At 45.0% G+C, this 15,778-nt stretch overlaps 1 protein-coding gene across 4 annotated transcripts in view; it reads right to left on the bottom strand.

Annotated features, from left to right (window-relative positions):
* TEX11 (testis expressed 11) overlaps positions 1-15,778 on the bottom strand; it is an 853,291-nt gene that overhangs the window by 485,179 nt on the left and 352,334 nt on the right. For all 4 annotated transcript variants that reach the window (XM_078640006.1, XM_078640005.1, XM_078640008.1 and 1 more), the window contains one exon: positions 857-942. In XM_078640006.1, the coding sequence (XP_078496132.1) occupies positions 857-942 (86 nt within the window). The remainder of the gene's footprint in view (positions 1-856; positions 943-15,778) is intronic.

Here is a 15,778-nt window from a genome sequence, read left to right on the forward strand (position 1 = left end):
AAATTCTTTACAGCATAATCCAGCTCTATTGTGTATTTGGCTACAATTGCTTGTTTTTATATATATATGCAGGTATTTTTTTTAAACTTTTTTTAGGTATATATATGTATGAGTATATATATGTGGGGCACATATAATATAGTGTTTCCGGGGTCCCGCGCATGGGCGGGAATATTCTAATGGTTTTGACTATTGATGAGGATCCCCTGGAAGAGAATTATGAGCCTTTTTGCTCATTAAAACACAGAGTTCAAGGGCTATTTGACCTAATGTGTTTTCTTTGTGTCATTGCTAATTCAGTATATGTGGGATTATTTACATTATTTAGCCTCTTTTTTGGGGCTGCATTGGTGTGAGAAAAAATGATATATGTGCATATATATCTGTGGAGCTATTTATATGTAATTTACATATATATTTGTATAATATTTCCGGGGTCCCCGCACGTGGGCGGGAATATCCAGTGCTTATGACTATTGATGAGGATCCCCTGGAAGAGAAATAGTGTTTTCCTCCTTCATGCTGTTCCCTGTGACAAGTGATAGCCACATGTCCTTTTCAAAATCCTCTCCCATTCAACTCCTATGAGAAGATAGACATGCATTGCTTTAGTACCTGCCTCAGGCTATAACTCCAGAATAAGGTCGTCCCATGCTGGGACTAATGCCCTCTCTACTTGTGGTTGTTATGCCTTAAAGCATGTACTGCGGACGCAGGGTCCTGTGTCTTCTTCTATGGATCTTCTCCTTTTGAAATCCATCACAGTTTCATGCCATTGGCTATCATTGCTCCTTTGCTCTGTTATTAACTTAAGGACTACAGTGCTGTATTTATTAAGAATGCTAAATGTTATCACCTGAGCCAAAAGGTGCTCTCGTCGTACTTCTTGTGTTCATATGTCTCTATTCCAAAGTTGTAGCAGAGAATTGATAGAAACGCTGACTGAAAGAAAAAGTATAAAGTATATTAAAAGTGTAAAGTATATTACCTATAAATATATAAAAATGAATAATCTGGTAGAATTATTACTGCACACTGTGAAACAATGTTACCATTGATGACAATGGAGCAACCTAGGAATTATTTACATAAACAACATGAGGTGCATTAGTAAGGTGTTAACAAGATTGTGAAAGGAGCACAATCTTGCTAAAGGCAAAACCTGGAAATTGTCTCATCTAAATAATATTCTCACCAAGCTATGACTCAAATAAAGACCTCAGATTGAAATCACCAGGGGCCAGATCTAGGTAAATTCAAATTTGCGAGTCCTTAATAGCGAATTTTACCGATTCACTATTAAGGACTCGCAAAATTGAATGTAGGTAGGAATCGCTAAAATATTAGCGATTCCTTAATATTCCTTAATAACGAATCGCTAATTGAGATTCGTTAATAAGGAATACCTACCCATTCATTCCAATGGGATAGGAGGCCCAGAGGAATGAATGGGAAGATATTCACTATTTGCGATGGAAGGAATGACCTAAACAGGCCCCTTACAACTACCGATTCTTACAACAAATTGCAATACATTAGCAAGTCACTGAATGACAATTTGGCTTTTGTACATTTCAAAGTGCTTTTTTACGATCACAAATGGGCCGATTATGCGACGTCCAAAAAAGATTTGTATATTTAATTGCGGGTTTCTAACGCGTTAGAATCGACTCCCGAAGGAGTATCTCTGCGCTATAGACAGCTGGGGAACCCGTCCTGGCTTTCCCTGTGAGATGGTCCCTACTGGGTATCTCCAAGGTGAAACCAGGCATCCCCGGCGTATGTGTGGGGCCGTTGTGGAGATGAGACAAGCTAATGCCCAGAGTTGCCGAGTGTGATCCCTAGTTAGAGTAGGCACCGAGGCGAGAATAATCGAGTCCGCTGACCCTGGTCCAAGACCCTGCCGCGTTGGGAATTGAACCCTGGTCCCGGGCCGTCGTCTGCTCCCGGGTCTGCCGCCTCTAACCAGTGAGCCACACCACTCTGTGGTGTGGCTCACTGGCCCCAAAACCTTTCTTGTCTTCAGATGGCTAGTCTACTGACCTTGAGCTACATGAGTATAATGGGGGCTGCAAGCTGGGCTTCGATTTGTGAGTTTTTAGAGGTCAAAGGTCTCACTAGTGGCTTACAGTATAGGGCTAAGTCTGGTGCTGATGACCTCACAGGAATGGAGGAGGTTGCACGCAAATAAAAATTGTGCATAATGGTACAGATATGAAGGTCCTTAAAGGAGCGCATTTGCTGTAGCTCACTTGGAGATAGGGTGTGATGTATAAAAGCTTGAACTGGATTGTGGTTTGGAGTATGAATTGAAGCTTGCCACTAATGACCAGTAAGGGGTTGAGGAGATTGCAAGCAAATTTAATTTGTGCAGAATGGTACTGATATAAAGGTCATTGAAGTGGCATAATTGCTGTAGTTCACATGGTGAGTGAGTATGAACTGTAAAAGTGTGAACTGTATTGCAACGTGATCTGCAGCAGTGGTTTGTGTCTGGTAAGGATTGGCAATGAAGAGCAGATAAGGTCCAGAATATTGTCCTTCATATGGGTGGTAAGAAAATGGAGAAGAAAGAACGTGAAAGGGCAGAGTGGAAAAAAGAGAAAAAGGAGGAGAAAAAGTGATAGTCAAGAAAGGTAGAAGAAATAACTAAGTAAATAAAGAATATATGAAATTGAAGGGAAAAAGAATGAATGAAACAAAGAAAAACAGAAGACAAGAAAGGTAAAGGAATGAAAGACATAAAAAGAGGATAAAATGAAGGTAGGAAAAAGTGAATATATACCCTCCTGATGAGGCACACAAAACGCAATGTCATGCAGAAAAAAATCTCAAACACATATAGCATGCCTACATTTCAATTTAAAACTCCCAAATATATTTATTTATTTATGGCATTTATAGAGCGCGCTGTTACCCATGGGTGTCCTGGCGCTATGTGAAATCTCTCCAGAGGGACCGAGCCAGGCAGATACCTGGTCCACTATTCTGAAAACAACCAGGTTTTTAACCCCTTTAAAGCGTTGTAAATAGACCTCCCCAGTGCTGCGCTGTCCATTGGAACTAGTGCTGAATGGACGTCCAACGGTCGTGCGCAGCACTGGGGAGGTAGTGGCCGTGACGACCGTTGGCCGACGGCAGCAATTAAGGGGTTAAGTTCTTTCGAAAGATAAAACGTTTTGAAATAGCTCTGAGCTGAAGGGGAGGTTTGTTCCATGCTTTGGCTGCATTTGCCACAAAGCTTTTACCACCCCAGGTGGCCTTTCTGACAAATGGGACATGCACCAATTTGGCATCTGATGATCGTAACAATCTGCTTGGCGTATACCAATAGAGGTGTTCTTTTAGATAGGCCGACCCTGCTCCGTAGAGGGCCTTGTGTACTAGACACATCGCCTTGAACATGGTACGCTTCCTAAGTGGCAGCCAGTGTAATTTTGGTATCTCATCCGCTATTGGCGCATACTTAGGCATGCCCAACAGCAGTCTGGCAGCTGCATTCTGTAAAAGTTGTAACTTCTGCATTGCACCTTCCTGAATGGTAAAATAGAGACTATTACAGTAATCCAGCCTCAACATGGTGAGAGCTGTAATCACTGTTTTACAACAATCGGCAGAATATTCTTGCATGACCTCAGGGCATAGGACGTGGTCTTTAAAATTAAGCTTCTGATCTATCCATACCCCTAATTTTATACCTTCTTGATAGGCACGGGAAGAGGACCCAGAGTATCAGGCCACCAATCTGGTGTCCAGAAATTGGCATCATTCCCAAAGCATACCACCTCCGTCTTGTTAGAATTTAACTTTAGGCAGTTCTGAGCCATCCAAGTCCCCACTGCGTTCATGCAATCGTTATATCGGATTGCTGTGCTTTTAGACTCCGCAGGAAGGAGAGACACCACTATTTGGGTATCGTCAGCATAGCTAGTAAGGCTGAACCCAAAAGACTGAATAAGAGGTGCGAGGGAGGACACATAAATATTAAAAAGTGTCGGACTCAGTGAGGACCCCTGAGGGACCCCACATGGTAATGAAAACGGAGAAGATACAAATTCTCCCAACGCCACCTGCTGGGTCCGATTAGACAAAAATGATTTTAAGAGTCTCCAGGCCGCGCCCTGAACACCGATCTCCTGCAGCCGATCCATCAACAATACGTGATGGACCGTGTCGAATGCTGCAGAAAGATCTAACAGGATTAGGGCCGCTTTACTGCCTAGATCCAGAATAGTCCTTATTTCTTCTGTTGATTACAAGAGGGCAGCTTCCGTGCTATGGCCCCCTCGAAAGCCGTATTGTGTGTGGTCCAGTGCTCGAGAGGACTCGAGAAATTGGCTCAACTGCACGTTTAAATTTTTTTCAATCATTTTAGCAGGGGCCGGGAGTCTAGATATAGGTCTGTAATTATTTGGGTCTTTAGAGTCCAGATTTGGTTTCTTCAAGAGGGGTAGAATAGAGGCTTTTTTCCAATCTAACGGGAAATGTCCCTCTGAATACATTAAATTAAAAATTGGTGTAAGAACTTGAGCTACTGGCTCAGCCGCTAACTTTAATACAGCAATCGGGCAAGGATCCGAAGGGGAGCCGGATTTCATCTGACTAAGAAGGCTACTAATTTCTAGGGCTGTTGGAGGAACAAACGTGTCCAGTATCACCTCCAGCTCTGTTGAACGATCAGCCAGTTGATTTGCAATGTTCTTGGCCGTAACGATAGAGAAAGTGGCGAAAATAGCATCCACTTTATCAAAAAAAAATGTAGCCAATTTATCACATAATTCCTGACTCGGCATTGTTGTGAACGTCACTGGATTAGCCAGGTTGGTAACAGTATTAAACAGTTCTCTCGCTGAGTTTTTTGCTTAATAAATTTTCATAGAGAAGAATTGACTTTTGGCCTGGTTAATCTGCTGTTTGTATATAAAAAGAGAGCCTTTGTACTTCATCTTATCTGACTCCTTATATTCTGTTGTCCATTTTTTCTCCAGGTGTTTACATAACAGTTTTGTTCCCGGAGTGCCAAGGGGCGGAAGGCCGAGATCTGGTGGGATAAATCATTTCTATTGGGGCCAGCACGTTCCCAGCTGTTTCCAGCCAGCTGGAGAAACGGCGAGTAGCATCTTCTAAATTATGGGGAGGCGACCCCCTAGTCTTATTTAAGGTTTCACACAGATCCTTGGCTTCGACTTTATTCCATGCTCTTATTGCCAGCTTCTTTTTTCCCCGCTGGTATCTGCGAAAGATGCTCTGGAACGGAAAGATCAAATAAGACCGCTTTATGGTCCGACCAAGGAAGTGCCTCAATCTTGGCAACTAGCAGGTGCGGATTGTTTGAAAAAATACCATCAAGCGTATGTCCTGCTTATTGAGTCGCCTCCATTACCAGCTGCTCAAGGTTGCTGCACTTCATTAAATCTAGGAGTTTGACTGAGTCAGGATCTAGGGAGGCTTCCAGATGGAAGTTAAAATCTCCTAGAATGGTATAGGAACTAGACAGAATACCCGATTCGATGAGTTTACCCACCTGCTCAATAAAACGTCCTCTAGGACCCGGTGGTCTGTAAATAAGTGACCCTTGAAAGGTATAGTGGGGAGATAGATGGAAGGAGAAGTCCAAAGCCTCACTACCCTCCACCTCTCCAGGGCTAAAAGACGCAGAGAGTGAGGAATGGTAGATAACCGCTAGGCCACCACCTCTTCCCTTGGGCCTGTTCAGGGTATGGCACACAAAGTTCGGAGGTGTCGCCTTAACAAGAACCAGTCCGGAAGCATTATCCGTCCAGGATTCAGTAATTAAGGCTATTTTAATGTTTTCGGCTTCCAGAAATAAAGCACATTCTAAACTGTGTTTGACCAAAGATCTCACATTCATCAAGACCAGATTCCAGACTGTGTCTCTCCCTGTCTTTACTACCTGAGGTCTGAACCTCTCTACGGTATCAAAACGTAGCTTTGGGATTATAACCCCGCATCCTAGACAGGGCTTCGGCGAACCTGGCGAGTGCTTCATAGGATCAATGCAGATGCTATCATGATTATTGGTACTAGGGTTAAGCTCCTTTAGAGATGGACCATCAAAGTATAGTTTTTGGTGGTTACCTGGGCCTCCACAAGCATAATGGCTGGCGCTGAGCGCGGTACGATCGCAGACGGGCGCAGACGGGCCTGCCTTTGGCGCGCCCGCTGCGCGCGTCCGCTGCCCACTCGCATCATCCTGTGGTTAAATGAGGTCAGGGACGAGAAAGCATAGCCTGCTAACCTCCCGACCTACCCAAAATGGCGGCCCCGCGATCCCAATGCCCGGCTAACCAGTGCCGGAGATTGAGGCTGCAGGGGGAAAGGTACGATGTGTTCCAGTAAATTAGAGGCGTTATTTAAAAGAATCAGCAGCATACAGTTTTTAAAAAATTACAAGTGTGCAAATCCGCAATTAGAGCAGCAAATTTAGCAACAATTCAGCAAATAGTTAATCAAACATCCACTCCCGGCTGAGCCACAGGAGAGATAAACCAAGCGCCCTCGCAGCGTCCTGTGGTTAAATAACGTCAGGGACGAGAAAGCATAGCCTGCTGACCTCCCGACCTACCCAAAATGGCGGCCCCGCGATCCCAATGCCCGGCTAACCGGTGCCGGAGATCGAGGCTGCAGGGGGAAAGGTACGATGTGTTCCAGTAAAATTAGAGGCGTTATTTAAAAGAATCAGCAGCATACAGTTTTTAAAAAAATTACAAGTGTGCAAATCTGCAATTAGAGCAGCAAATAATAGTTAATCAAACATCCACTCCCGGCTGAGCCTCAGGAGAGATTAAATATTAATATATTGCTTCTCTAGTGGCAATAAACAATGAGGATTGAGCTTTCTTCTAATCTGGTCCAATTATTTGCATAGTATGGTGCTTAAGATCCATGGTGAGTGTTGGAAGGTGGATTATTAGTAGTGGCAAATATGCATCTGCCACTGGCAATAAGGCGACTAACATAGTCTAGGGCTTGGAATAGGTTTTAGACAAATATTCCCTAGCTTAAAAACACTAATTCAGCGTCACTTCCGGGGTCCCGGCACTTAAGGTGGAAGGTTTGCCGGCCGCGCAGAGATAGTAGATGTGCGCCGGAGGGTCAGAACTTGATATTTTTAAAATGTTAACTTTGTTTTGGGGGAAACTTTTAAACATCCTGAACTGCTGATTTTACACGTACCTTTCTATTTGCAGAATTGCATATCGCACTTTAGGGCTTAGTCGGTCCCCAGTCCACCGCGGTCTTTGCGAACCGATTGAGTGGAGGGACATATCTCCTCCCCATGCCAGCGTCACTTCTCAGGTCACCGGTACTTAAGGCAGATGGCTTGCCGGCCGCACGCAGCAGGCACGCCGCTGGCGCGTTCGAAAGCGCGCCAAAGGCAAGCCTGTCTGCACCCGTCCACGCTCGGACCGGGCTTAGGTCCAGTCCCCTTGGTTCTCTTGTCCTAGGGAGGATATGTTACTCCAGAGATACTCTCATGAACCTTAAATCTCTGAGGGGGAGGCGAACTGCCCTAGACTGTTGCCTAATAGCCATACTAAAGGTCAAGCAGCTCCCTGTATAAACTGCTTGTCACCTCTCCCACAGATCATGTCTCTCCATAGCAAACTGTCACCCATTTGGCCTATAAACAATCACAGGCAAAATGATTGCGTGCTAAGGAAGCTGCCGTTAGATAACGCGACAGGGATGGCGCCTGGCCCACTGGCAAATGTTGGTCTAAACTGAGGTCTTCTTAATGTAAGATCACTTCCTAAGCACTCTACAGGGATACAGCTACTGGTAGAGATACATAACCTAGACGCTCTGTTTATGACAGAGACTTGGACCACGGTAGGGCTGGAGCTAGAGTTTGAACCGGCATGCCCAGTGGGATACAAGGCCTTTCACAAACCTGGGTCGGGGAGGTGGGATTGGAATTATTTTGAAAGAAACACTGAATATCTCCCCGCTGGATATAGACGAAGTCACCTGCGCTGAGATTTTAGGATTCTCCGTTAAGGATCAGACAGGACATTCCCTCACGGGTATGATCTATTACAGGCCACCGGGGGTAATCAACGCACAACAACAGCAAGAACTGATTGACGCAATCAATAACATGGCCCTCACCCATACCAGACTGATAGTCTTGGGAGACTTTAATATGTGGGCTAATGGGAGGATGGATACAGCATTTAACAACCTCACTCAGTCCTGTGCAAACCTGAGCTTGAGACAATGGGTGATTGAACCGACGCACATAGGCGGCCACATCTTAGACATGATATTCGCTGAGGAAAACCATATCACTATGGGGAAAACCCTGCCGGTGGGATGGACGGACCACCACCTGGTCAACTTTAGCGTGCAAAATATAAGCAAGATGAGGTCCTCAAATGGGCAAGAAAGGACCTTTCGTGGTAGGGACTGGAAAGGACTACTAAGAAAGGCAAAAACGGGCCCACTTTTTCAGATAGGAACTCTGTTTAATCCTGAGAAACAGGTCACAGAGAACTATACAGCCCTCTGCGAGCATTTAACTAGGAAGACTGACCAACTTGCTCCGTTAAAAGACATTAGGAAAAGAGGGAATCCCTCAGCCCTATAGTACCCAGAAAACCTCAGGAATCTTAAACTGGCCTGCAAAAAGGCAGAAAGACAGTGGAGGAAGAACTACGGGGAAAAAGATAAAGCTAGCTGGAGGCTTACTCTAATAAAATACAAAAGAGAAATAGCCACTGCTAAAGCAGAATACTTCGCTTCCACCATCCTCAAAAGCTCTAATAAATCCAGGGACATCTTCAGGATAGTGAGAGACATGACCCACCCTGACTCAACTAACAGTAAAATCAAACCTACTCTGGAGCTGTGTGACGGGCTGGCTCTCTTCTTCCAAGATAAAATTAATAAGATCGTGGAAGGCCTGAAAGATGTGACCCCAACCGGCCTGTCAGACCAGGAAAAGGGGGAGATATGTGATAACTGGGACAGGGATTCTAACTTGGCTGACCCTAAGGCTACCTTGGATGATTTCCCGATACCCTCGGAAGGGGAGTTTACCCGAGTGGCCCTAGGAATTTCCTCAGGGTCACCCTCGGATCCTATCCCCACAAGATAAGGAAAGAACTCGGATTAGAGTTCAATCCCTCAATAATGGAGTGATGCCGCCCAGTTGGAAGCAGGCTATTATTACGCCACTCCTGAAAAAACCCACACTGGACCCAGGCTGCTACCAGAATTACAGGCCTATATCCCTCTTACTTTACCCGGCTAAGATCGTGGAATGTCTGGTTAGTAGGGCGTTATCCCTCTTCCTGAAGACAAACAACAAATTGGAAGAGGAGCAATTTGGGTTCAGACCTGGTAACGGAACGGAGACAGGCTTGGTGACCGTCTTAGATAACCTTCGAATGCGGGCGGACAGGGGTCAATCGGCAACCCTAATATTGCTAGACCGTCCGCCGCATTCGACACAGTCAACCACGATATACTTCTCTCAAGGCTGGCAATCCTAGGAGTGACAGGTGTGGCATTGAGATGGATGCGCTCCTATCTCATAGATGGAAAGCAGTAGCGCTCCATCTGTATCAATCGGAGTTTGTAAAAAATGAATACGGGGTAACGCAGGGGTCTTCAATCAGCCCTATTCTGTTCAATGCATATATGCGACCATTGCCGGGGATTATTAAAACGCATAACATCAGCGTGATTAACTACGCCGATGACACCCAGCTTATGGTGTCCCTGGACGGCGACCAGGCGGATTCTCTGGAAAGCTTTCATGCCTCTATGTTTGAAATGGTGAAATGGTTGAAGGGCAACTCGCTTCAATTTAACAGCGAGAAAACAGAGATTCTACACTGTAAGGTGGGAGGGATCACCCGAGGACTGCCAACTAATTTCTGACCAATAACCACAGATGGCGCGCTGACACCAGTGAGCACAGTACGCAGTCTGGGGGTCAGCTTTAATGAGAAACTGAATTTGGAGTCCCATGTTAACAAATTGGTGGGAGGTTGTTATACTCTCATCTGAGGACTTCAGAAAGTGCTGCCAGTCCAGGCAAGAACCACGGTAGTCAGGAGCATTATACGGAGCCGCCTGGATTACTGTAATGCCCTGCTCTTAGAATCCCCGGGCTATCTGACTGCCTGACTTCAGAGTATCCAGGTGGCAGCAGCTAAGCTTGCTCTGACTCGAGCACGCCACTCCTCGACAACACAAGCACTAGCGGAGCTGCATTGGCTTCCAGTGACTCAAAGGATTCTGTTTAAATCCTTATGTATAGTGTTCAAAGCACTTGATGGACAAGGACCCAAGCTGCTCCAAGTCAGATTCCAATGGTACGACCCCACACGCAACCTTCGCTCATCCTCTGCCAGTCTCGCCAGGATTCCCAGGATAAAGAAAGCAACCCTGGGGGGGGGGGAAGAGCTTTTAGTGTGGCAGCTGCCCGCCTTTGGAACCGTCTTCCCCTGGAAATTAGGAGCACACCGAATCTAATGTTGTTCCGTAAGAGAGTTAAGACGTGGCTCTACCCTAAAGTTTGATTCCTGACCTAGTTGATTCTCCATATTAGCTGCCTTCCACCTAGATCAGTTGCCTATCTCGCCGGCTCTTTCCTCATGTCTCAGCGCCAGGATGCCCGCAGGGTTACAGTGCGCTCTATAAATGGCAAAAATAAAATAAAATAAAATAAATAAATAAATAATTAAGACACAACACATAATAAAAATCCAACACCAATTTATTAAAAAAGGGAGTATTTTTATCTTTAAAAGGACTCCAAAACAAAAAATATCCAATGTAGGGAACCGGAGTTATGAATTTTTAAAGATTTAGCACTATATAGTACAGAGAAACCTATAGCACCTATTGGGACATCTGGTCGAGCTAAACTGCGACAAAGTCAAAATTTCAGCCCTACCGAGATGGAGCCCTGCGCGGCTACCCCTGTGGCAGGTCTCGGTCAAAAGTTTTTATCTTCTGACTTAGAAACTTTTCTGGAGATTTTCTTCCCGGGGTCCCTCGAAGTTCCCACCCAGTGTGGATTCAGTGAGGGTTTGATAGTTTTCCTTGCGACGGGCTCCCGGTCACACTTATGGAAGTCAAACCTCCGGAGCCTTTCAGCGGGATGAACCAGAGATCCAGGCCGGCTCATGGTTGAAGGTGGGCGTCCTGATTTTCACAAATACCATCAATATTAGGGAAAGTCAAGGAAACTACAGCAGAAGATATAGGTGCTCCATTTTTGTCACTTGTTACAACCTCGTTTACATCGATAAACTTATCAATTCCAACTTGCTCTCCCGTTCCATCCACCCCCTCCACTTGTAAAGAGCTCGCGTTCTTACCCCTTTTTTTGTCCTTGCCAGCAATGGAAAGTTCCGTGATAGTTCTTTTGGACATGCTGTCAACTTTCAGCCCCTTAACATTTATATCGTCTTTAACATTTTTTGCAGCAACCGGGAATTACCTGGCGTCTTCACCCCAACACCAGCGTTCCCTTCACCAAGTGGATGTTCTCGTGGCCACGTTTTCCCCTGCACACTTTTAGGAGGCATTGTTACGGACAAGGGATACTCTTCTCTCGAGCCTCCGTTTCGTCTCTGGGACAAAAAAACAGCCCAATGCCGATGTCGATACAGCGGGACCGCCCAGCTGCTCCGCCGAAAACAACCAAGCATCACCGCAGCCACCGCTACCAAAACAGTCAGCATCCCACAGCTTTCATCACCAGGTGAGCCCACGACTCGGCATTTCTGTCCCGTACAATCCCATTCTTCTCCTGGATTGAATAAGTTCATTATCGCCGCTTTTGCCAAACTGCTGTTTACGGGCTCCAGCAACGGTGAGCGGTCAACTTACACATCCGAGCTTGGGGACGCCATCTTGCCTCTGTTCAGAACAAAACTATCTCATATTGATGGTAGTTCTGAAAATCAGAGGAGTAAGGAACAACACTCTATGATGGAGGACTTGGGTTCTCTCTTGGCTGCTATTGCTACAAGGGAGATTCCTATTGCAGATGTGGCTACATGTGTTACCCCTGATTCAAACTCCGCTACTAAGTCGACAATCGCTAGGACTGCAGGAGGTTCTGATATTGGGGGAACTTTGGATAAAAGTGTTCATATCCAAGTACAGGATGCTAAATCTGGAGATTTTTTTTCGTTATATGACCAGTCCACATCGTCTTGTTAGGATTTAGCAGCAATTTTCAAAGCCCAAGCGAATGGGGTCGGTGGCAGCGACCATAATAGTGTGTACTTGGAAGACTCTGGCAAGTTCTTGAAAGGTAGACCCCATACTGTTCACAAGAGACTGGGCCATAAAATCATTAATATGGAGTCCGAAAATGAATAGCCTAGTGGGCTACAGAAAAACACAGATATAATCAATCCTCCAGAAGATATATCTTTAGTCTTAATTTACCAATCAATAATGTCCCACTGGGAGGAAACAAGATTGGAAAGTCAGAGAGTGCAGAATCTTTGCCGGAAACTTCAAAACTCAGTACGTCGCATTGCTAAAACCTGCTCGGATTTTACATCAAGATTTAATGAAGCAGAGGCATGCATCTCAAATCTCAAAGATGAACTTGTGGCTCAAAAGACCTTGATTGAATCTTTGCGTACTATGAAGGAGGACACACAGTGGAAGCTGGCCGATTTAGAGAATCGCTCACATAGGAAAAATCTTAGAGTGTTACAGATTCCGGAGGGACGGGAAGGATCCCCGCAAGTTTTTTGTTGATTTGTTTATAGATGCATTCCCTGAGCTAACTAGATGGGACTGGAACAGAGAGATAGAAAGAGCACATCGTTTTCCATTTAATATCCATTCGAGAGTGGGCCAAACATCTGATAGGCCCAGAGCATTTTTGATCTCTTTCAATAGTTTTTTAGCTAGGGAAGATGTTTACCAGCTAGCCCGTCCAGATAAAAAAAGGCAGGGAAGGATTTTGAGTTTTTTGTAAGGCCAGATTTTTGCCATTTTTACTGTTGAAAATCGTTGGTAGTTATCTCAGCTTATCTCACTGTTTCAGGCTAAAGGGGCACAAGTATTTTTATTGAATCCAGCCAAACTTAGTTATTTTTCAGGATCGCACCCGATTTTTCTCCACAGAGGTTTCAGCAGAAGAGTTCCTAATATCTTTGTAGGATCTCTTACAGTTGGTATTGCCTTGAAGGGATCTCCCTTGCTGTTTGCTTTTTTTTTTCTTGCCTGGACCAAGTGGCTGTATAGTTGTCAGGTTGGGATAACACCATCTAATAGGAAGATGGTGTATCTCTTTTTTGTCTTTTTCTTGTAGAATTTTCCAAGTTAGAATCGTGTGTCCCGTCCCCTATGTAATGCTGCTTTTTCCCTTTTTTTGTGTGTTTCCCAGCCATGAGAGGGAAGGAAAATTCTTGTTTTGTATCTTTCTGGTGTTATTGCCATTAAAATGATGTTAAGCATTGGTGAAGTATATGTAATATAGATGGTGGCCTATGGGGGTCTTTTTCTTTCTCCACATGGCTGGGATTGGTTTTGCGGGCAACAGCATTGGGTGACTGGAAGCTTGTCATCACAAGAACCATGGGTCCTAAAACCTCATGGGGGGGGGGATAGGCTCCGTTGGGTGGGTGGGGGATGTTAGGGGATTGGGTAGGTAGGGCATTTTGGGTGGGAGGATGTAGGGTATGTAGGGAGTGTTAGGTGAGGTAAAATCAGAAAAATAATCCACAGTATCAGTATGGAAAAAGTATTTGAATGTTGAAGATATGTTGTATTGTTTAAAACTGCAGCTTGTTCATTTTCTTTCTTTTTGTTTTCCAATGGCCAGCAGGGGGGGTAGAATATGTTCTTTAAATGTATGTGGCCTCAATAATTATAATAAGAGGCAAAGGGTTGCCGCTGAACTGCGTGTGATCCAACCGGATTTGCTTTGCATTTAAGAGACGCACATTCCTTGTGGTAACGTAAAATGTTGACAGATTTAGGTGTTGTACTCCTGGTTATCTCACAACAAGCGTCAATGACACGGGGTGTAGCGATACTTACTAAACCTGCCATCCTGCCCACGGGTCATTTTTTAGCAGATAAATTGGGGCGGTGGGTAATCGTGGAATGTGACTTGGGTAGTACTAAATTTACACTATGCACTATTTATGGGTCTAATCTCAATGAATCTTTCGTTTCGGAAGAGTTAAATTTGGAACCTGCATCGTGGCCGGTGCCTTTGGTATTATGCGGAGACTTTAATATAAATTAATTAATTAAGAAAGAACTACAGGGTGGTATACAAGGATACATGGGTAGGAAACCCAGGGTGTTTAAAGCACTATATAATGTGTTAAAGGATCATGGATTACTTGATGCACAGGATTTTCTTCAAGCTCCAGCGCCCGGGTTCACGTTTTACTCGTTTTCTCACCAGAAACTAGTATGTCTCGATTATATTTTTATATCTTCTGTATTACTTACGGGGGCACAGATACATATATTTCCTAGGGTCACCTCTGATCACGCGCCAATAGTTTTAGAAACCCCGCTCTTTCTGTAGGGTGCACTCCAATAACTTTTTCATTTGATAGGAAGCTTTTGCTTGATAGTGGTTTTAGAGAGCATATGCAGATATGGATTCAAGATTTTTTTTGATAATAATAGACAATCTGTCCATGTAGTGGTTCTTTGGGACACTTTTAAAGCTTGCTTTAGGGGGAAAGTACTGAGTTTTGGGATACATTAACAAAAGAAAGCTAAACTAGAATTACAGGAACTATGGGCCCGATGTAGGTCGGTCGGTAACGGCCGAAAATCGGTATTTTCGGCCGTTACTGATCGGAATAGAGACAACGGGATGTAGGAGGCCGAAATCCTGCGAAATCGGCGATTTTACCGAATCGGAAAGTCACCGAGTCGGTAGAAATCCGAATCGGAAAATAATTGGACTCGGGAAAATCTCCGATTCGGTAGAATACCGAATCGGAGATTTTTCCGATTCCGACCTTTTTCCGAATCGGAATTCTACCGACTCGGAGACTTTCCGATTCGGTAAAATCGCCGATTTGGTATAAATTCCGATTCGGTTAAAATCCGATTCGATGCGAAAAGCTGAAGAATGAGATGTAGGTAAGCACTGAAATACCGAATTTGCCAGAGTCGGACATTACCATGGATTGGAATCAGGTGGTAACCAGGTGCAACCTATAAAAAAGGACCCAAAATGCAGTTCTACTTGCAACATGGCAGCTTTCTATGTCATAGCAAGACGGCTACGGCTACAGCAGGAAGGAGAGAGGGAATGGCTGAGACAGGAGCAGGTGTATAGACAGCGGATCACCCTGTGCATGCTGACAGATCCAGAGATCCTACAGAGGTACAGGCTGGAGGCAGAGACCATCAGAGACCTCATCAGGGACCTCCAACCCCTGTTGCAGCACCCCACCCCAAGGGCACACGCAATCCCTGTGCAGGTGCAGGTGCTATGCTGCCTACACCTGCTGGCGTCTGGCAGCTATCAAAGTGTAGTTGCTGTGGCAGGAGGGGTGACCCAGAGCAGCCTGTCAAGGTTCTTCCACAAGTTCCTTGATGCCATGATCCAGAGGATGGACCACTACATTTCCTTCCCTTCCACCCATGCAGAACTGGCACAGACAAAAGCTGAATTCTATCAGATGGCAAGATTCCCCCACATCATTGGCTGCATAGATGGCACACACATACCGATTTGCCCCCCTGCTGACACGGAATACGTATACCGCAATCGGAAGTCACGGCACACCATAAA

Source organism: Lissotriton helveticus, chromosome 4_2, assembly GCF_964261635.1.
Source record: "Lissotriton helveticus chromosome 4_2, aLisHel1.1, whole genome shotgun sequence".
NCBI lineage: Eukaryota > Metazoa > Chordata > Amphibia > Caudata > Salamandridae > Lissotriton > Lissotriton helveticus.